The following is a 17,839-nucleotide window of genomic DNA, read 5'->3' on the forward strand; positions in this document are numbered from 1 at the left end:
TTTTCATTGTGCTCAGTAAGACCTCAGCTGGATGTTTGTCCATGTTTGGACACTGGAAGACTGTCTCCATTTTTGGTTCTGTTGGAGGGAGTCCATAAGAAAGCAACAGGAATTACCAGTGGTCCAGAGAATGTGACCTACAAGGAAAGATGGGGAGTTGTTTAGACTGAAAACTAGGAGACTGAGGGGACACATAATAGCAGGCTTCAATTATACAAGAGACAGTGAGAAAAAGAAGGAGAATAATCTGTAATGATAAGAAATAATGGGTTTAATTGCAGCACAAAAATAGAGTTATTTGTCAGCAAGACATGGTAAAATGAGGATGGTGAGGCAGTTGAGTGGATTCCTTGTGCAGCCATGGAGTCTCTCTTATCACAGAACATTGGGAACATATTAGACAAACATGAGAAATAACATAAATAGAGTTGATCCTGTCTAGGGACAGCAGGGTGAACTAGATGGCCCCTTGAGGCCCTGCCCAGGCCTGTTTCTCTTTGGGTTTGTGCAAGAAGAGGATGAACTCTCTTCACCTGCCTTTGCTGTTGACTGTATCATTTAATCTGGTACTTTGAGAAAATTTCAAGGATATGTGGTTGTGTCCTTTTGTCTTTCTTCAAAAGACTAGTTGCAAGAGAAGGGGTTTTTTAATACGTTAATTTCTGTGTCGAAGCAGGGGGTTTGCTTTTTTTTTTTTCTTCTGAGGAACAGCTTTTACACTTACACTCCCTGCTAAACTGTGTCTCAGAATCCTTGGATATAAGTAGCTCATTATTATCCACTAGAAAGGCATATCCTGAATTTAGATACTATTTATTCAATATTGCAGAGAAAAAGAGAATGTTAGTTCTTGCTTTCTAAATTTTGTTGAAAAATCAGGGCAAAACAGCACATTAAGAAAATAAGATCTCAACAATTTGAAATCTAGATAAGAGAGCAGGTTTGTCAGGTTTTATTCCATGTTGCAGAATTCTTGTCATGGCCATCTGAAAATGGTTATCTACTGCTACAAAATATGCAAGGCTATGTAACTCACTGCAGAACACACACATTTATCATTAATTCATGTTTATTTATGTATTTCATCAGTATGTTAGAGGTTATAATCTCTTTGTGTCTGTATGAGACAACAAGACCAAACAGTTAAAAGAATCAACTAATCCAGTCACAATTGAGAGCACTCTCCTTTTCAGATGGAATAGGAAACCAGAGATTTGGGATCTTGTGTTCCCATCTGCCTACAAATGGTATTTGCTTAACAGAATAAAAGGGAGGACACAGTAATTATTTTTTAAAGAAATTTGTGGTATTCTTTGTGGTTCTTGCAGATATTTCACAGATGTATATTCTTCTTTTTCTTTGTTAGTTTCCATAATGGAAAAAGGAAGCACAGTTTTCAACAGTGCTCAAAGGCTGGAAGTTGTTAGAAACTGCATCTCATTCATTTTTGAGAACAAATTTCTGGAGACTGAAAAGGTAATAAAATGAAATTTTAATTGTCCCAAATTACTCTCTGTTCTGTTAATGAGCAAATGGAGACTGGCCTAATCACAAAGTACATTTTGAAGTCTTGTTACAAATGCTAAGGATTATTTTGGCCATTTAAATCAATGAACTGAGCAATAAAAATCATCATCTAAATACAATATTGTGTGTAATATGAGGCTAATGGATTTGAAAACCTGTTTCTAATCCTATGTGGGTGAGTTGAAAACCCTTTTTGCAAAATTTATTACTGTTATAAGTAGCATTGTCCACATTTTTTTTTAAAGAGGTGGGTGTATATTGGTCTAGCTGCATTAATTAGAAGGAATGCAAACAAAAGGCATACATATGTGCTCAGTGCAGTAAATTTTGCTGGTTTTAAAAACTAGTAATTTGATAGAACTCAGAGATTAATATAAATATTTGGCATGTCTGCCTTCACTGAAATGTGCTAGTGAGTTGTTATCCTTGACATTTTTATTTTCTCTTCATTAAGAAGTTGCCAGGTTTTGTAGATTCTGTCCATAGAGTGTTCTGTTATTGATTGTAGAACAATCACTCAAACTTACAAACAAATCTATTTCTACATATGAAAATGACTGTAGAATTATTTTAAGACATTTTTTGGCTGCTCAGGGAAGTATCACCTGTACATCTCTGACGCTGTGCGGATCAAGACAGAAAATGAGCTTAGCTTGATTTACAAGTTATAGTGTCAAAATGCACATGGGAAAAGTCTTAATCAAGTGTGTAACTCTTTAAAAAAAGAGTTTTCATCCAAGCAGAGCACAGTAGTTTTTAACCTCATTCAACTTCCAGGCATTTGGACAAATTCAGTGGGTTTTTTGTCCCTCTATATGATAAATTTTTCCTTAGCCAATAGTCTGTCTTTTCTTACTTACCTGTTACCTCCAGCCTAAAGGGCCACAGCTGGTAATCACTGTTGCAGCATTTGCTGCATCTTTAAAACTTTGGTAAAAATATTCTGGTGGCCCTGGTTTAGGATAAACTACATGACAATCTATTTGCCTCACTGCTATGAGAGCTATGCCACTTCTAAGCCCATTTGTCATTCCTTGCTTAGCCCAAAACAGGCTGCTCAGCCTTGATAGGCAAACTCCAGTCCTGGCCTGCCTGTACAGAGCAGAGCACTTGCTTTCATCCACAATAATCCATTTCTGATTTCACATCCAGCCTGTCCACAATAAAGGATTTCTATTTACAGATGTAGGTGAGAAACGCTGTTTAATGCATTTGGGAAAAAGAAGGGAAAAATTTAGTACTTGGTAACTCAGGCTAAATCATCCATTATGTGAAAGTTTGATAGTCAAGCTAATGGATCATTTCCAGAGTTGTTCTCTAGTACAGTTTCTTAATAAAAAATGAATGCTATTCAGTATGAGTAGTGCCATTGCATTCCATTTCCATAGAGTGAGATGTTGTTCTCTGCAGACCCTGCCTGCAGCCCTGAGAGCCCTGAAGGGCAAGGCAGCTCGGCACTGCCTGACCCAGGAGCTGGGCCAGCACGTCAAGGAAAACCGAGCAATCCTGGACCACCAGCAGTTTGACTACATTGTGAGAATGATGAACTGTGCTTTGCAGGTATGGTATGGCAAGGCTTTGGCCTTGATTGTCTTTCTCTTGTTTAGGATTAGGATAAGCAAAATTGCTTAGAGCGTTGTGGAAAAGCAAAATAATTAAATTATTTGACCATGTCCTGTGGTGATATAGCAGATACTGCTTGATGGTGGATTGAAGATACTTTGTTGTTGAAAGAATAAAACACTCAGGTCTGTACAGATCTGCCTGATATGACAAGCAGAAAGAAAACTGTTCCCATTATTAATAATTTAGTTACAATTTAGTTTTGGTAGATACTGAAATGATTTAACTTAATGGCTTGAAGTGCTTTTTTTTCAAATGAGTGGGTCTTGGTTTTTCCAGGTCATTTTCACCCCAGAGTTCCTAAAATGTGTATCAACCACTGCTCACTTAAAAATTCCAGAAGTTTGCATACTTTCTGCATCTGTGGCTCATGGTGGCAGTTCTGCTTGTCACAGATAATCAGAAACTCACTGCAAGTGTTTGCAGTTCATCTCCAAAGTTAATTCTACTGATAAATCATAATGTGCTAAGTAAACATCAACATATGGTGGCAGCTACCTATGAAAGCAAAATATGTGGGTGACTTCTTTTGACTTTCATTTCAATATTTGGTCTGTTTTACCTTCACTTGTTCTCAATTAATCTGAAATATTTTATAGACTTCCATGTTTTCTTACATGTCTCTTGTCTGAGAATGTAGTGGTATTTTTATTAATTTGTAATGTGATCACATTTGCTTATAATTTTTCTTTTGTTGACCCAGTCTAAGTTATTGTATCAAATTAGGGACTTGATTGAGGCCTTAGTATTTTGATCTCGCTCTCCTCTAACCTAAATCCCACTGAAATTATTCTGCAACAATTTATAAAAGGTTGACCCACATTTTTTAAAAGGTGAGTGCTAAATGCCACTTTCACTGAAGTGTAGAAATAAATTAACATTGAGCAAATGCTACCTCAGCTCACCATCAAATGCAAGTTTTGCTTTCTGTTGCATTTCTTGTTTGTTCACAGTAAGGTATTTTTCTACTGTTGTGAAAAAAGTTCATCTTTGTCTGAGCAGTCGTCTTAAAAGCAAAACTACCTGCAGTCAGCAGATGAAAACTGAAGTTGACTGGCTAAAATTACACAGCACCTAGAATCTGCTTTTTGACACAGTTCTTCACATTTTCCAAGCCCTAAATTTAGCTTTAGAGTTGGAAGAAAAATTGAATTTATGTGTGAAACTCTATTTCTCTGTCCAAAATCATGACTAATGGAATATTGCACCTGCTGTGTATTCCAGAGTTAGAAATTTTCTTTCAAACCAGAAAGCAGGATTGTCTAGATGTGTCACAGGTTTTGCTTACACTTTTTTGATCATTCCTTGGTTAACAAAACATCCAGATGTTTTTAGGCCATAGGAACAAAATACAAATCCCCTTTATTTCTGTATCTCAGAGAAATGATAGCAGAAGAAAATGAAATTTGCTTTTGTAAGAAAAGAAATACTGACATCACCTTTTAATAAAATAATAAAAGCCAATTTTGCTCTGGAAGAAAAGCTTTTTTTCCCATCTTGGTGATTTGAAAGCCTAAGAAGGAGCTCAAGTTCAAGGAAATGAATGTGTCTGAAGAGTTACTGAGATTAAAATAGGCTTGTTTTTCTTCAATAAAAATTAGGCTTATTTTTCTTCAATAAAACTAGCAAATATAATTCAAATAATGCAAGGGAAAGAGATCAAATAAGGAGGAACAGTTTTTATGCCTCCCCCCCAACAGTGTTTTCATATCTTTGAAAACATGAAATGAAAGTTTTCATTCCTCAGAAGTAAGTATGGCCAACATGAAAACATCTGAACTCCTGACACTGGGCAGTGAGTTGTAAGCAAGTATTTTTCACATCTACTTTTATGACATCAGAAGTTATTTATTAAGATAAAAACATGATTTATAATTTGTCTGTGCACTTTGCTCATATGTTATTTGAAACAATTTTTAAATTGTGACATTTTGGAGCTTCCCTGTATCAGTTCAAGAAAAAAAGCACATTATCAAGAACTTAAATGAGTTTGCCCTTGCTGCAGTGGGACACAGTCAGCATTTAGCTGTAGACACATGAATTCTGTCATAAGACCAAGTAATTTAAGCAGTGGCTGTTGAAAGACACAAAAATCTAATTTAAGAAACGTGGTCTTAACTGGAGATGTAGTGAAGCTTTAGGGAAATACCACATTAATTATTGATGGAGTTTGTGGGCAGAGTTAGGTTGCTGTAGGGCTTTCAGACCTCACTGAACTACTGGAATTGTAGAAACTGCCTCAGTCTTACCACCAGGATTTTCTGTTAATGATATTGCACATTCCCATTGCCTTCTGCAAGATGCAAACTGAAATCCTGCTGAGGCTGGAGCATGGAGAGGGTGATCCACCAGCTGAGAGGAGGGGAAGGGAATGCCCTGGCAGGGTGGCAGAGCCCTGGCTCCCTGCTGGGCACACTGGGTGAGTGGGGACCTGTGTGCAGCCAGCTCCAGTCCCTGCCCTGGGACACTCCAGTCTCACCTGCTCATCCAGGTGGCAGTCTGATGCTCACCAATCACCAAATCTGTGCTCATGATAAGGGGAATTGTTGCAAACTCCGCAAGTCAACGTTTTGCTGTAGACTCATGAATTCTGTTAGCTGCGGATCATAGAACTAATTTAAGCAGTGTCTGTTAAAAAACACAAAAAATTAATGATTTCAAGAGATGCAGGTTGGCCATTTCTGGGAAGTCTTTTGGACTGAATTTTTTGTCTTGCTATGAAGTGCCAGGTGTTACAAAATCAGGAAGATTGCACTCTGCAAGTCTAATGCAGAGCCCTCCATTGCTAGTCAAGATTTTTCTGATTGTCTAGTGGCAGGTTTTTTTCATTTAATAGAATCTCTTTTCTGGTTTTTACTGGAATCCACAAAAATAAAGGTCAGATGCTTTTTTGAGCTTTTGTATACTCGTTTTGTGCGTGAAGAGCAGTGTGTTAACAAAATGCTTGTGATAATCTCACCATGTATGTTATTGCTGGTCTCATGTCTGTCTGCTACCACAGGGCTTGAGAAGAAATTAAGGAACTGGAATAAAATACTCCTACTATTGCTTCAAGTGAATAGCTGTTTGATTTTAGTGAGCAGTTCCATAGGCTGCTTTTCCCCAAGGATCTGATCTAGCCATTTTGCAGCTGGGAGGAAGTGAGGGTGGTATTTTACCAATTTCTCTAGAGATGACAAAACTTGGATTTGCCACGTCTCTAGTGGTTTTCATCTTGAGTTCTCTCAGTCCAAGAGGGGCATTGTTTTAAACTGTTCTTCTTTCAACTGATAACAGGTAGAACCTGCAGATTTTAATAGCTTATGATTTGTGGAATACTACTTTAGAGTTTCATGTTCATCTGCCTTCTTTAGCACCTGTGGTAGACTGTAGGAGCCTTTCAAATAAAGTTGAAGTGAGGTATGATGCAGCAAGTCAGTACTTAAGTGTTAAATATGCTCTTCTGTGTCTGAGAATATTGGTAATTACTGCTGCTGAAATAGAAATGAGAGAAGTATTTCTGATAGATTTTAGTAGTAGGAAAAACAAATTACATGGAGATTGTAATGGTCATGGATTAAAGCAGACATCTTCTGATGAGGGCAATTAAATCCCCAGTTATTTTATTTTATCTCTGCTAGGAGTTGTCACTGACCACTTGCTGAAAACTTTGTTGTCATGCCCTGAGTAAGACTTTTTCCCCTGACAAGTCATCTACTGTGGCAAACATTTAAATCAGCCTATCTTACAAGAGTGATGAATACCTTTGATGGAGGAGCAGGAGCATTATGTTCTGTTCCATATGTTATATGACTAAACAGCTGTTAAAAAACACCTGCAGTGTTGTGAAAGCTTAATATATTATTGATTGACAATTCAGTTTCTTCAGACAGATACTATTGCAGACAAAAATGTGAAATTATAGCTCTAAACACTATTTCAGTCATACTTGTTTTCCTCTGCTGTGGTTACATCAGAAAAATTTTCAGTTCCACATAAATTGCTATTTCAAGCAATTTTCTTTCTGTTATAATTTTCTATAATAACATTTGCTGACATCTCAGAAATAAATACTTTTTTATTGCAACTAAAAAGCCCTTTTTTTTAGCAGGGAAACACTGCTATGTAATTATGTCTCCAACAACACATTGTACTTTTAATACTTGTTCAGAATTTGTGGCAGAAAGCATCTCAAGGCTCAATTTGCATATTTCTCTATTGATTTATTACAGTCATAACTTGTCCAGAATTTCATTTGTCTCTCTAACTTTCCTATGGCAGCAACAAGTGAACACTGTATTTTGAAATGTAGTTGCACTTAATTTGATAAATTAAATGGTAGTAAAAGCAAGAAGAGTCCTGAATACACTGTGGGGATGGTATTTGATAACCTGAAACAATTTTCATATTAAAACTACATTCAAAGCAATTTGCATAAAATATTTAACAGTAACAATAAGTCTTCCTAAGAAAATTTATTTCTGGGGAAAGTTTCTCTTCAGATAATGCAGGACTGTGAGACACCTTTGTTGGAAGAGATAAAACTTTTTGTTTCAAAGGAAGAGCTCCAGGCTGCTGCAGTACAACACTGCCTCTCTAAGATGTTGGTCAGTAATATTGCCTAACTGCATATTAATGCTTTTGTTTGGCAAATGTGAGTCAAATTGGAAAACACATCTGCCCCAGACATCTGGATTCTTAATCTAAATGTGGTTTGAGTGGAAAAATTGTGCATAAAACTGATAAATACGTAAATACTCAAAATTCTGGTCTTAAGCTGCAGGGAAGGAGTGAGGTCTTCTTGTGATGTGATTTAATGTGACAGTGCCACAGTCACCAGTACTGGCCTAGGACCTGCTCCAGTGTCACATCTGTGTTAGTAGACACGTGTTCTACCACTGTAACCGGGAGAATATCTTTAATAGTGAACCAATTAGTCATTGTTTTTAAAACAATGCCCCTGTGTTAGTACACCACTGTAACCGGGAGAATATCTTTAATAGTGAACCAATTAGTCATTGTTTTAGTGTTTTAGGTCATTTGTGATGGATCACTGTGGCTTTCCATAGTGGCAACAACCAGGTGTTTGTCTTTCAAATAGATTATACTGAATATTCTAGAAGTATACTTGTAGTGTAGATTATGAAACACAACTTAGTAGCAGCCAGGACAAAATCAAAAATGTAACCCGTATTAGGTTACAGCAAAGGCACATCTGGGCCATCATCTGTTCTCCATCATTGGCCAGAAGCAGATGGAAGATAATACTGATTTATTTTGCCTCTAGAACTTTGCTTGTGATTCTTCTGAATCACTTAAGTGTAATAAGGACCTCTTTGTAGCACTTGCTATGCAGTTGGTTGTGAAAGAAACTTTGATAAGCAAAATTAAAACCAGTGGCATTCTATAAATAATACTAAATTTATTTTTCCAAGGCAAGTAACTTTTGTATTGTATTTTGCCACCAGATAAAGTTTAAAAACCTATCAGTCAGTTCTCAGAATTCAGAGGTTTGCAAATACTGTCCAATAACAAGACAGATTTTATTATTCCTGAGAGAAAATCAGCTCGGTGTGTGTGTCATATGATTCAAATTCTTGGCAATGTGAAGGTTACATGAGATAGCATTTCTCATATTTTATGTTGAAAACTATGTTGCTAAACATCTTTATTTTGGAGGGTTACAGTAGATTTCTCTCCTTTTAGATTTTTATTTCGTGACCTGTCTTTTGTTACTCAGTTTGACTTGGATTCCTGGAAGCAGAGTCTCAGAATTCATGTTTAAAAAACAGCACTATTTAAAAATATTTAAAGGTATTTTAAATCATAGAAGGTCAGACATGAAGAGAAATCATAAGAGTTTAACAGGTGCACACTTAATTCTACTAATTAATCAGTTATTACCAGTTTGAACTTTCTCATCATGTTAGACATAGTAATGGTGTTACTTAAGTGGGGGGAAAAGGAGATTCCAGTGTTTAAGGCTTGGGCTTCAAGCTTCCAGATTTAATTCTGTGTTGTGCTGAACATGATTTTGGTAGGGATTTTTTGGTCACATCATATGGTTCCTCTGATACATGATTTCCAAAAAGTAGAAATTACAGCATTATCATCCTGCTGACTTTTTAAGGGGTCCACCTATAAAATTCTGGACTTAGTAAAAGAAGTTGCTGTTCCTGAATCTTTCTGATAATGTCTTTTTCCCAAGAGATTGCACAGTACCAGAATATCATTGCACTGACATTGAACTCAATAGTTCTTACATAATTTCTCTAGAAAAAAAAAAAAAAGGAAACATGCTGTAAAAGATTGTATTGTTGATCAGTTTTCATTTTTCCTTTCTTTGCTGAGGAACATACTGTTTGTTATACTCATCACAGGATGGCTGCAGAGTCCTGGGAGATTGCAGTCAGGGGTGTCTCTGTCAAACCCAGAAAGCAGAGTTGGTTTCTTTGCAGGGCTGCCTGTGTCTGTGTCATGGAGTGGAGGTGTGTGTGCTGCTCTCATGGCACTGCCAGCTTCCCTTCCCCTGCTGGAGGGTCAGTCAGCATTCCCTACACTGCAGGTGTCACAGGAGGTGACCCTTTGGCATGGCAGCAACCATTCCCTGGGCCAGGACTCTCTCTGTGTGACAGTGTCCAGGTGGCATCCTTGGGGACATTACTGAGTGCAGTGGTGTCCCCAGCGAGGTCTGGCTGATTCTGCATGTGTGCCCATGCCCCGGGGGGGTTGTCTCCAGCTCTGTTAAACTGCCTCTGTGGTTTTAGCAAGGATGGCTTTTTGATGACCAGGCAGCAGAAAACCATGGCTTGCTTTTCGCACTGGGGCTGTGCCAGCAGTGCTGTTCAGGAATGAGCTCGTGTGTGGCAGGGAAATTCCTAAATTGCTGTTTCCTGCAGACTTCCGAGACCCTGCTTCTGTTAATCCTGACTTCTGCATGGACCTGCCCTGCACAGCTATTGCACAAGACCATTACTTAAGGAAAGGAAAAGAGAGGGATTAGCAGAAATGAGAGTCCCATGGCGTGCTGTCCACTCCTGCATCTGCCTTCAACTTCCCTCCCTTCCCTCCAGGCTTCTGCCCACAACATGTGGTGTTCACACACTTCCTCCTGCCCTCAATATGTGCACACATGTGCACAGGCATGCCAGAGCAGGGCCAGCCTTGTGTTCAGGGTCTTTGCTTAATATTATATAAAAATATCAAATGATAGGGGTGTTTTGGGTTTAATACAAGAGCAAGCAGTACTACACAGGAGCAGTGTCCCCAGCAGCTGCCCTGGCTGGATGCAGCTTTGGGGCTCACAGGGGAATTTCCCTGAGCAGCTCCCTGGCACAGGTGAGGAGGGTGGTACAAACCCATCCATTCCAGAGGGGTCTCTGTGATGTTGGGCAACTGGAGCAGGCTTTACTCAGGCTTTACTCTTCATGGATGTCTCTTTGTTGCTGGCCTTCTGGTCAGCCCTCTCACATTTGCTGCTGGTGCAGGATGTGCTCCCCTGTGTTTGCTCACACCCAGGTACCTCACTGAAGCCATGAAGCTCCTTGGAGTGTTGGGATGGTAAGCTCTGACTGCTCTGAAGTGATCATTACTGCTAATTGTGGCCTTGTGGTTGCCAAGTGTTCCTAATAACTCCATGTTCTGAATATTTTTGGTCGTCGTGATGAAAAGCAGACATGTGTTTGTATGCTGCTCACTGCTGTAAATAAAACAAGTCTGGGTTAGGAATTTTGTTGTGCTGCTGTGCAGTTGCTCTCCAGCCTGGCTGGTAAAGAGGTGAGCTGGTGAAAGGTAGTAAGAAACATACCCAAAACCAAAAGTCTTTCATGTTGGAAAGAATAGGCATTTTGCTAATATAACAAGCTATGTGGAATCAGTGACTTCTGTTTTTACAGGTTTTATATCTATAAAAATAAGGAAGTAACACATGAAATTTTGGATTTATCTAAGGTGTTAGGTAGGTTTATAAAGTGTATTTCAGTACAGGTCCATCATTCCCTATAATATGTGTATAAAACACTGTTAATTATGTGACATGCTCTTCATCTGCTCTGAGTGCCATTCAGTGTGTGCAGTAAGTGGCAGAATATTGCATGGTATTGATTTGCTGTACCCATGCAGTGACTGTACCACATGTGCACAGTCTATTTTTAGGAAAAGGAATTTCTGTGTATTGTGGTGTCTGCTCTTCCTTCCCCTGCACTTCACCCTTCAATACCTGGTAAGCCCAGGTAGAGAAGCTGCAGTGAGACATTTCTGCAAGGTGTGCTGCCTTGGCCACCAGGAGAAACATGCCAGATGAACAACTGGTTTGTTGTTTCTACAGGGAATTTTATGAGGCTTCTAAGTGTTTGATTTTACAGGAATTTGCATAAAAATTCCTAATGGGTGGCTGTAAGAGCCTCATTATTTTTCACACGCAGTCATTTCTGAAGCAGACAGAAAATGGAATACCCAAAGCCTTCTAATCATTTGGCTGCTGTCATGTTTGCATAACCTTTGGTTTAAACCAAAGAGATCTCAGCAGCTTGCATTCAAAAACTGAAGTGTGGTGCTGAGATAAATACCATAAAACACAGGCCAGTTCTGGGGTTTGTCAGTATTTTGTGTAAACTTTGACAAATGCATTAATATGACAAACAAACAGTAGTGAACTGTGTGACATTTTAGAATGATTTCTGAGGAAAAAAGCATAAGGATCAATTTCTTTACAGTATAAGATCTGCCTCCTCTGCTGTTACATTAAAAGTATGTGCCATTCTAGAACAAGAACACAAAGGTGTAAACAAAAGAACATTTGACAATCTGCATATGTTGTAAAAAATTCTTGCAGCTGTTGACATTCTTTTTCAATATTACAGTCCAGAATTATGACTTAAATTAATTGGCTTTTAGGATTCATGGAAAATGCCATGTAAACATGCTTTAATGAGGATTATTTTTAGTAATTCCCTCCCTGTACTCAGTCACAGGGGCAGGCTTTGGTATCTAGTGATCCAACAAAGTATTTAAAAATTACTTTACCTAATGTCTATAGATAAACAAACAAATCCCATAACCCCCTTTCCCCACCTCTCCCCTAATTCTTGAACTCTGAAGTCCAAAACTCCACATGGGAGCTAAGATTTGGAATTGGAAGTGCATGTTTAGCAGTCTAAAGTCCTACAATGTTTGTAAATAAACAAATTGATTTGATTTTCTATACAGATTATTTGACTTTTGAGGATAAAACCAGCTTCTTTTGATTAAATTAAGTCCTTTAGTCAGTTGAACACCTTGTAAAATCTTTACTTGGAATGTTAATTGGTTAAACATCACTTTAGAGAATACAAATCCTTTGTTATATGTAAGTAAATTCCATACAATTGGCATCTAATATTCTCTATGTCTCGCAGGTATATGGAATGCAGTATCTTTCTAGATCTTACTCTAACTGTAGTAATAATAATAATAATGTACTTAAAATCAACTCACATTATGAGGGTGCCATGATTTTCAGCACTTCTATAGAAACTTCATATTTTTCCTTGTCTGCATTATAATACACTGCTTGTAATATTCTAATTTCCAAATTCAAGATACAACCTGCACATGAAAACAGTAGGCGTCAGAACTGATGAATTTAAAATCAGTCCAGCAGATCATAATTAATTATTCCAACCAGTTTAATGATAAGGTATTTTGTAGAGATTTTGATCAAAATCAGGTATGTAGCACCTCTGTTGTTGTTAAAGCAGTGGTGAATTTTGGCTGCAGCATCACAGTCACGTCTCGTTGCACAAATGGGCTCCAGCTGATGACACAGCAGCATCATACTGATGCACCCAGCTCTCACTCTGTATATTCATTTAGAAAATGCATTATTTTAGTTTCTGTGCTTAAGAGAAGACCTGAAGAAGAAGGGTGGTAAGTAAGAGTTTTTGAAATTTTTAATAAGTTGTTGACTAGCAGCACCTGGCAAGATGTCTCACAGGGTTGAACCAAAAGCTATGCTCCTAAGTGTCCTTGAAAAATAGCAAAGAAAGAGATCTAAAATTTTAGCAGCATAAGGAACTTGGACAAAAAGTGGCCATGAACACGAGTGTGGTACTGAAAGAGAAGGAAAGGGGTACTGTGGGATTCATGTCAGCTATGATAGTGAAGCCTCCTGAAAGCCTGAGGATTTCTTTGCTACTTAGAACTGCAGGTAAGATAAAAGAAATGAGAAGATGGTCAAATGCATCAAGATGTCTCCTCATATTACTTGTTTGGAAGAGACACAGATAAGAAATACTTATAATTTGAGTTATCACATTTATTGTACATGGCTGATAGTTATTGCTGATACAGTGTGTTTCATTGAGTATGTGCACTAAATAAAGCCATGCTGTCCAGAAATTATCTGTTGATCTTCAGAATTGTGTTCTGCAGTCATTTGGTGATTTGTTTGTTTGTTCTCTGGAATTGGAGTCATGCAGGTTTTAGGATGCCAAAGCCATTGCTAATGCTTGAACTTCTCAGTTTTTGTTTTCACTACCCGTTCTTTTTAATCCAGCCATTACAATCTGGCTCATCCTTCTGAGAAGCTCCAATATGAATTGTGAGGAAAGAATTTCAAGCAGTGTGACTATAGTTGGGACTTAGAACTTCACCAGTATTTCACTGTACCCCAAGGTACAGACGTTTTATTAAACTTCTCCTTGCCATGTTCTGTGATTACATGGCAGAACTACCCTTTCTGCATTTTTTCTTGAAATGTCAATGAAATAAGAACAAAACAGGTGTTTGGAACAAAACCTTCTGGAAGGAAGATCAGATGGCCTAGGAGAAGATTTGTCAGGGTTTTAAAATGGATTAGCTGGCAATCCAAAATCTGGCAAAGAAGGCTTTCTCTGTGGCTAGTTAGCTGGATGTTGCTACTAGCTGTGGTTTAGAAGGCTGTGGAACAGAAAGGGATCATACCAAGATTTCCTAGAATTTGTACCAAAGAAAGAATTTTGCTGGAAGGCAATGCTAGTACACTTCTGCTTCTTTGGTCTACACAGCAAGCTCAAGGATGTCTTCTCTCCTCTGGTTGTGTTTGCCCTGCCAAACAGTTTTTAGAGGAACAGGAATTTTTTTTTAAGGACATGCCTCTTCCAAACATGCCTCTTCATCTAGATGACCAGCTAGTATGGTTTGGGAGTTTACTTTTTCACTTCTGTAACCAAAGTTGGAGGAATTACATCCTGGAATTCTAACCTTCTTATTTCCTGAAGCCATTTAAAAATCCTAGAGAAAAGTATCGATTCATCAACTTTAAGATGGAAGGATTCTGAGGGGAGTTCTACAACTGCCAGTTCAAAATTGGTTTACTGTTTCTCCATTGTCTTTATCTCTTACAAAAAATGCTTCATGCTTATTTTTACTTGGATTCTTAGAAAAGCAAACATTTCTTTAATAATCAATAAATTAATTTTTAATAAATGTTTCATAATAGACTCCTGTGCATTTCTTGTGCATTGAACCACTAAAAAGTGTAAGACTTCAAATAAAATCTGTATCTATATGAAAGAGGTGGCTGCTGTCAATGCACTGAAAAGTACAATCAGAAAGTTTAATATACTTAACGTTAAGTGAAATGAAAATAGTGTAGTTTCTATGTTTTCCTTTTTCCTAGTTTAAATATTTGTATTACAGTATTCTGTTGATGGATGCTGTCTTGGAGGAAGCACTTTACTAAATCAAGCAGGCTTGAAATCTCAGAATCTCTTGGGCTTTTCCGGCTTTGTAGCAACATTCTTCCTTGATCACACAGATGTGATGTGTTAATCAAGGTGGACACTGCTCTACGGCATGCTACTGAATCATGCACAACATATGTCTTTCAGTTTCCCAAATTTGCTTCAAGTATTCTTTTCTATGAACTGGTTATCCTTGAAATTACTTTATCACTGGAATTTTTTTTTTCCTCCAGCAAAATGGGGTATTTCTGATGACTGCTCTAGTAACATGATTTTTTTCATGATGTGCAGTGTGCCTAATTCTGGTTGTTGTTTCAAGGTTGGTTTTTGGATTAAGCAACTTCTACAACAGCTTCCATTAATGTCGTTAAAACTGCACTACTCTTTGAAACATAACTGAAGATTTACATTCCAGCCTATTAAGGAGCAGAGAGGTCTGGCAGTGGAGTTGGCAGCGAGGGATTTTAGGTTCTGTCAAGTTCACCAGCACAGACAGCTAACACAGTGCGTCATCTCTGCCTGAGCGTGGAAAAGCCCTCGCTGGCTGAATTCGAGATTCAGAACCTTTTAATCAGAATTTCCTCAGAAAAACCCACAAAACGCCACTTGTCATCCTTGAAATTCTGCAGCCATTGCAGGTCATCCCAGAAATATCCCCTTCCAGCAGCTGACACTTGTTTCATGGATCCAGAAATGGGGCTGCACCAACAAAGCTGATCCAAGAAAACTTCTTCCAGGAGCAGCTGGTCAGTGTCGGTCCTGTTGTCCTTTGGTGCAGCTGTGCACAGACCATCTGGTGCCCCTGCCAAAAGTGGAGGAAAGCTTTTCAGTAATATCAAGGTTGGCTTAAAAAGCCCAAAGCTGCCCTGCAGCAAGATGTCAATTATGTATTGAAGAGACCCCATTCCGGGCAGTTGGTGGAAGATGCCTCTGCCAGGGGCAGTGCTACAGCCAGGCAAACTTGGACTTGGGTTCACCTGCCAGAACCCTGTGGATGCATTGGACATAGATAGAGATACATAAAATTGGCATCAGCTTTCTTGCCAGTAATTTCTGTCTGTGCTGGTTGAGCACGCTCCTTTCTCTTTATGTATTTCCTTAGGTTTTTGGGATTCTTTCAGTTATGCTCTATCCTGATATTCTCTTGGTTCAGATCCATAAACTTTCCAATTGTTTTGTTCTTTTTCCCCTATAACTCTTTGTGAGACTAATCTTACAGGATTTTTGACTTGGTTTGACATGTATAGCACAGCATATGGCTCCCGGTGCTGTCTGTATGTAGTTCATGTTTCCACATGGAGTTACCCTGTCCCTTGTACAGAACTTTGTCTTTGGGAGGCTCAGGAGGCTCTTTCAGTCTGTGTCTGCCCGGCTCTGATGCCAGTCAGCAGCAGTCCTGCCCTCCAGTGTATTTACCACTCTCCCAAATTTGATGTCAGGCAGAGATGTGATGAGGGTGCATTTCATGCCATTTTCCATGTTGTTAATGAAAACATTCACCTCAGTATCAGGCCCTGAAAACAGGATTCAGAACCTGCCTGCTAAACCTTGAGCCTGACAGTGCAGTCAGTTTTCCACTCTTTCCTCCAGGCTTTCTCTTCCAGCTTGTGCCCCAAGGGTACCAAAGGAGCCTGCAAAAGACAGGCTGCTCTTTCCTCAGATGCAGAGCTTGGTATTTCATTGAAGAAAATGATCCTGTTTTCCTTGGTCAGTTGTTTTTTTTGTTGTTTTTTTTTGTGTTCTTAATCACTTTTGTGTTCTTCCTGTGTCTGGAAATGCTCTCTATGAGGACTTGCTCCCTACTGTCCAGCCTGTAGCTCCCCCAAACCTGTTCCTTGCCTTCTTTGAATTCGTGTCAAAGGTTTTATTTCTTGTTACCCAGAAAATCAGTTGGCAAGAGACTGAGTCTCCCAAGGGGAGAACCTTGAGGATTGGAAGTTCTCTTTCCTAAGATGATGTCATTGAGGGTTCTTAGCATAAATAAAAAATTATTTTGCTATCACGTGCTATTCAGTGGAAAATTTTCAGTGAGCCCTACTTCCAAGTTACATTTCATCAGACACTGTTCAGTTTCTCCATGGTGAACTAGACCCAAAATCTTTTGGTATCTGCTCTGAACTGAGCGTCGGCTCATTACGTGACAGAAGATGGATGTAAAATTCCATTTCTATCCAAATGTTTTTCTTCTAAAGTGAAAAACTGATTTTTCAGTAAATCACTTTACATACTCTTATAAATCTGATTAATTTTTTTTAGGAGTTCATTCCTGTTAAGTTGTAAAAATTGTATAGAATGTGCTCTGATGATGTGATGCATTTTTATTAAAAGTATGTGAAATTGAAAAATCACATGAAACTTAGAAAACAACAGTAAAAGCTAAGCAAGGTGAATGTATTTGTACATATTAGAAAGTTTATGAAAGTGAATGTATTTGAAAGTCTTTGCTTTAAAATTTAGGAGAGGAGATGCTGCTGGGAGTAAGGATGTGTCCTGTGTACTTGTGAACTGATTTGTTGATATATAACTGGACTGTACTGTAATATGGCATCTAATTTAATAGTTCTTTTAATGTCTTAAGCATTTCTCTGTTGTTCCCTTACTCAAGTAAACAGGCTGTCTGCACAGCAGTTTACAGAGTATCCTTGTTAATGTTTTGCAGTGGCTGCAGAAGTGTTGTGGTCTACCGGGGCTCCAGGAGTACACTGCAGTTCCTAGATATATTATCAATTAATCACTCCCTCCAGCTGAGCAGTTAATGGATATTGATCACTTTTTTATCATGAATTGCAATATATTCTATCATTTGAGTGTTGTTTGTCAAAACTTTTTACAAATTGCTCTGCAGGACCTTGTATCACAGCTGGTGTAGTTTAAGGTTTGGACAGAGTCACTGTGAATGAAGCCCTGCTGTGAAATAAAAGTCAAAAGGCATCTTGGCATCCCAACCATTTCCTTGGGAGAAGATTACAGCCTGAGTATGTTGAACTTTATTGCCATGGGCCTCATGA

General features: G+C 38.4%; 1 protein-coding gene across 6 annotated transcripts in view; it reads left to right on the forward strand.

The window, feature by feature from the left end:
* SBF2 (SET binding factor 2) overlaps nucleotides 1–17,839 on the forward strand; it is a 232,705-nt gene that overhangs the window by 142,551 nt on the left and 72,315 nt on the right. For all 6 annotated transcript variants that reach the window (XM_039706765.1, XM_039706769.1, XM_039706763.1 and 3 more), the window contains exons 15-16: nucleotides 1,367–1,476; nucleotides 2,938–3,087. In XM_039706765.1, the coding sequence (XP_039562699.1) occupies nucleotides 1,367–1,476; nucleotides 2,938–3,087 (260 nt within the window). The remainder of the gene's footprint in view (nucleotides 1–1,366; nucleotides 1,477–2,937; nucleotides 3,088–17,839) is intronic.

Source organism: Passer montanus, unplaced genomic scaffold, assembly GCF_014805655.1.
Source record: "Passer montanus isolate IOZ18808 unplaced genomic scaffold, ASM1480565v1 scaffold2, whole genome shotgun sequence".
NCBI classification, from domain to species: domain Eukaryota; kingdom Metazoa; phylum Chordata; class Aves; order Passeriformes; family Passeridae; genus Passer; species Passer montanus.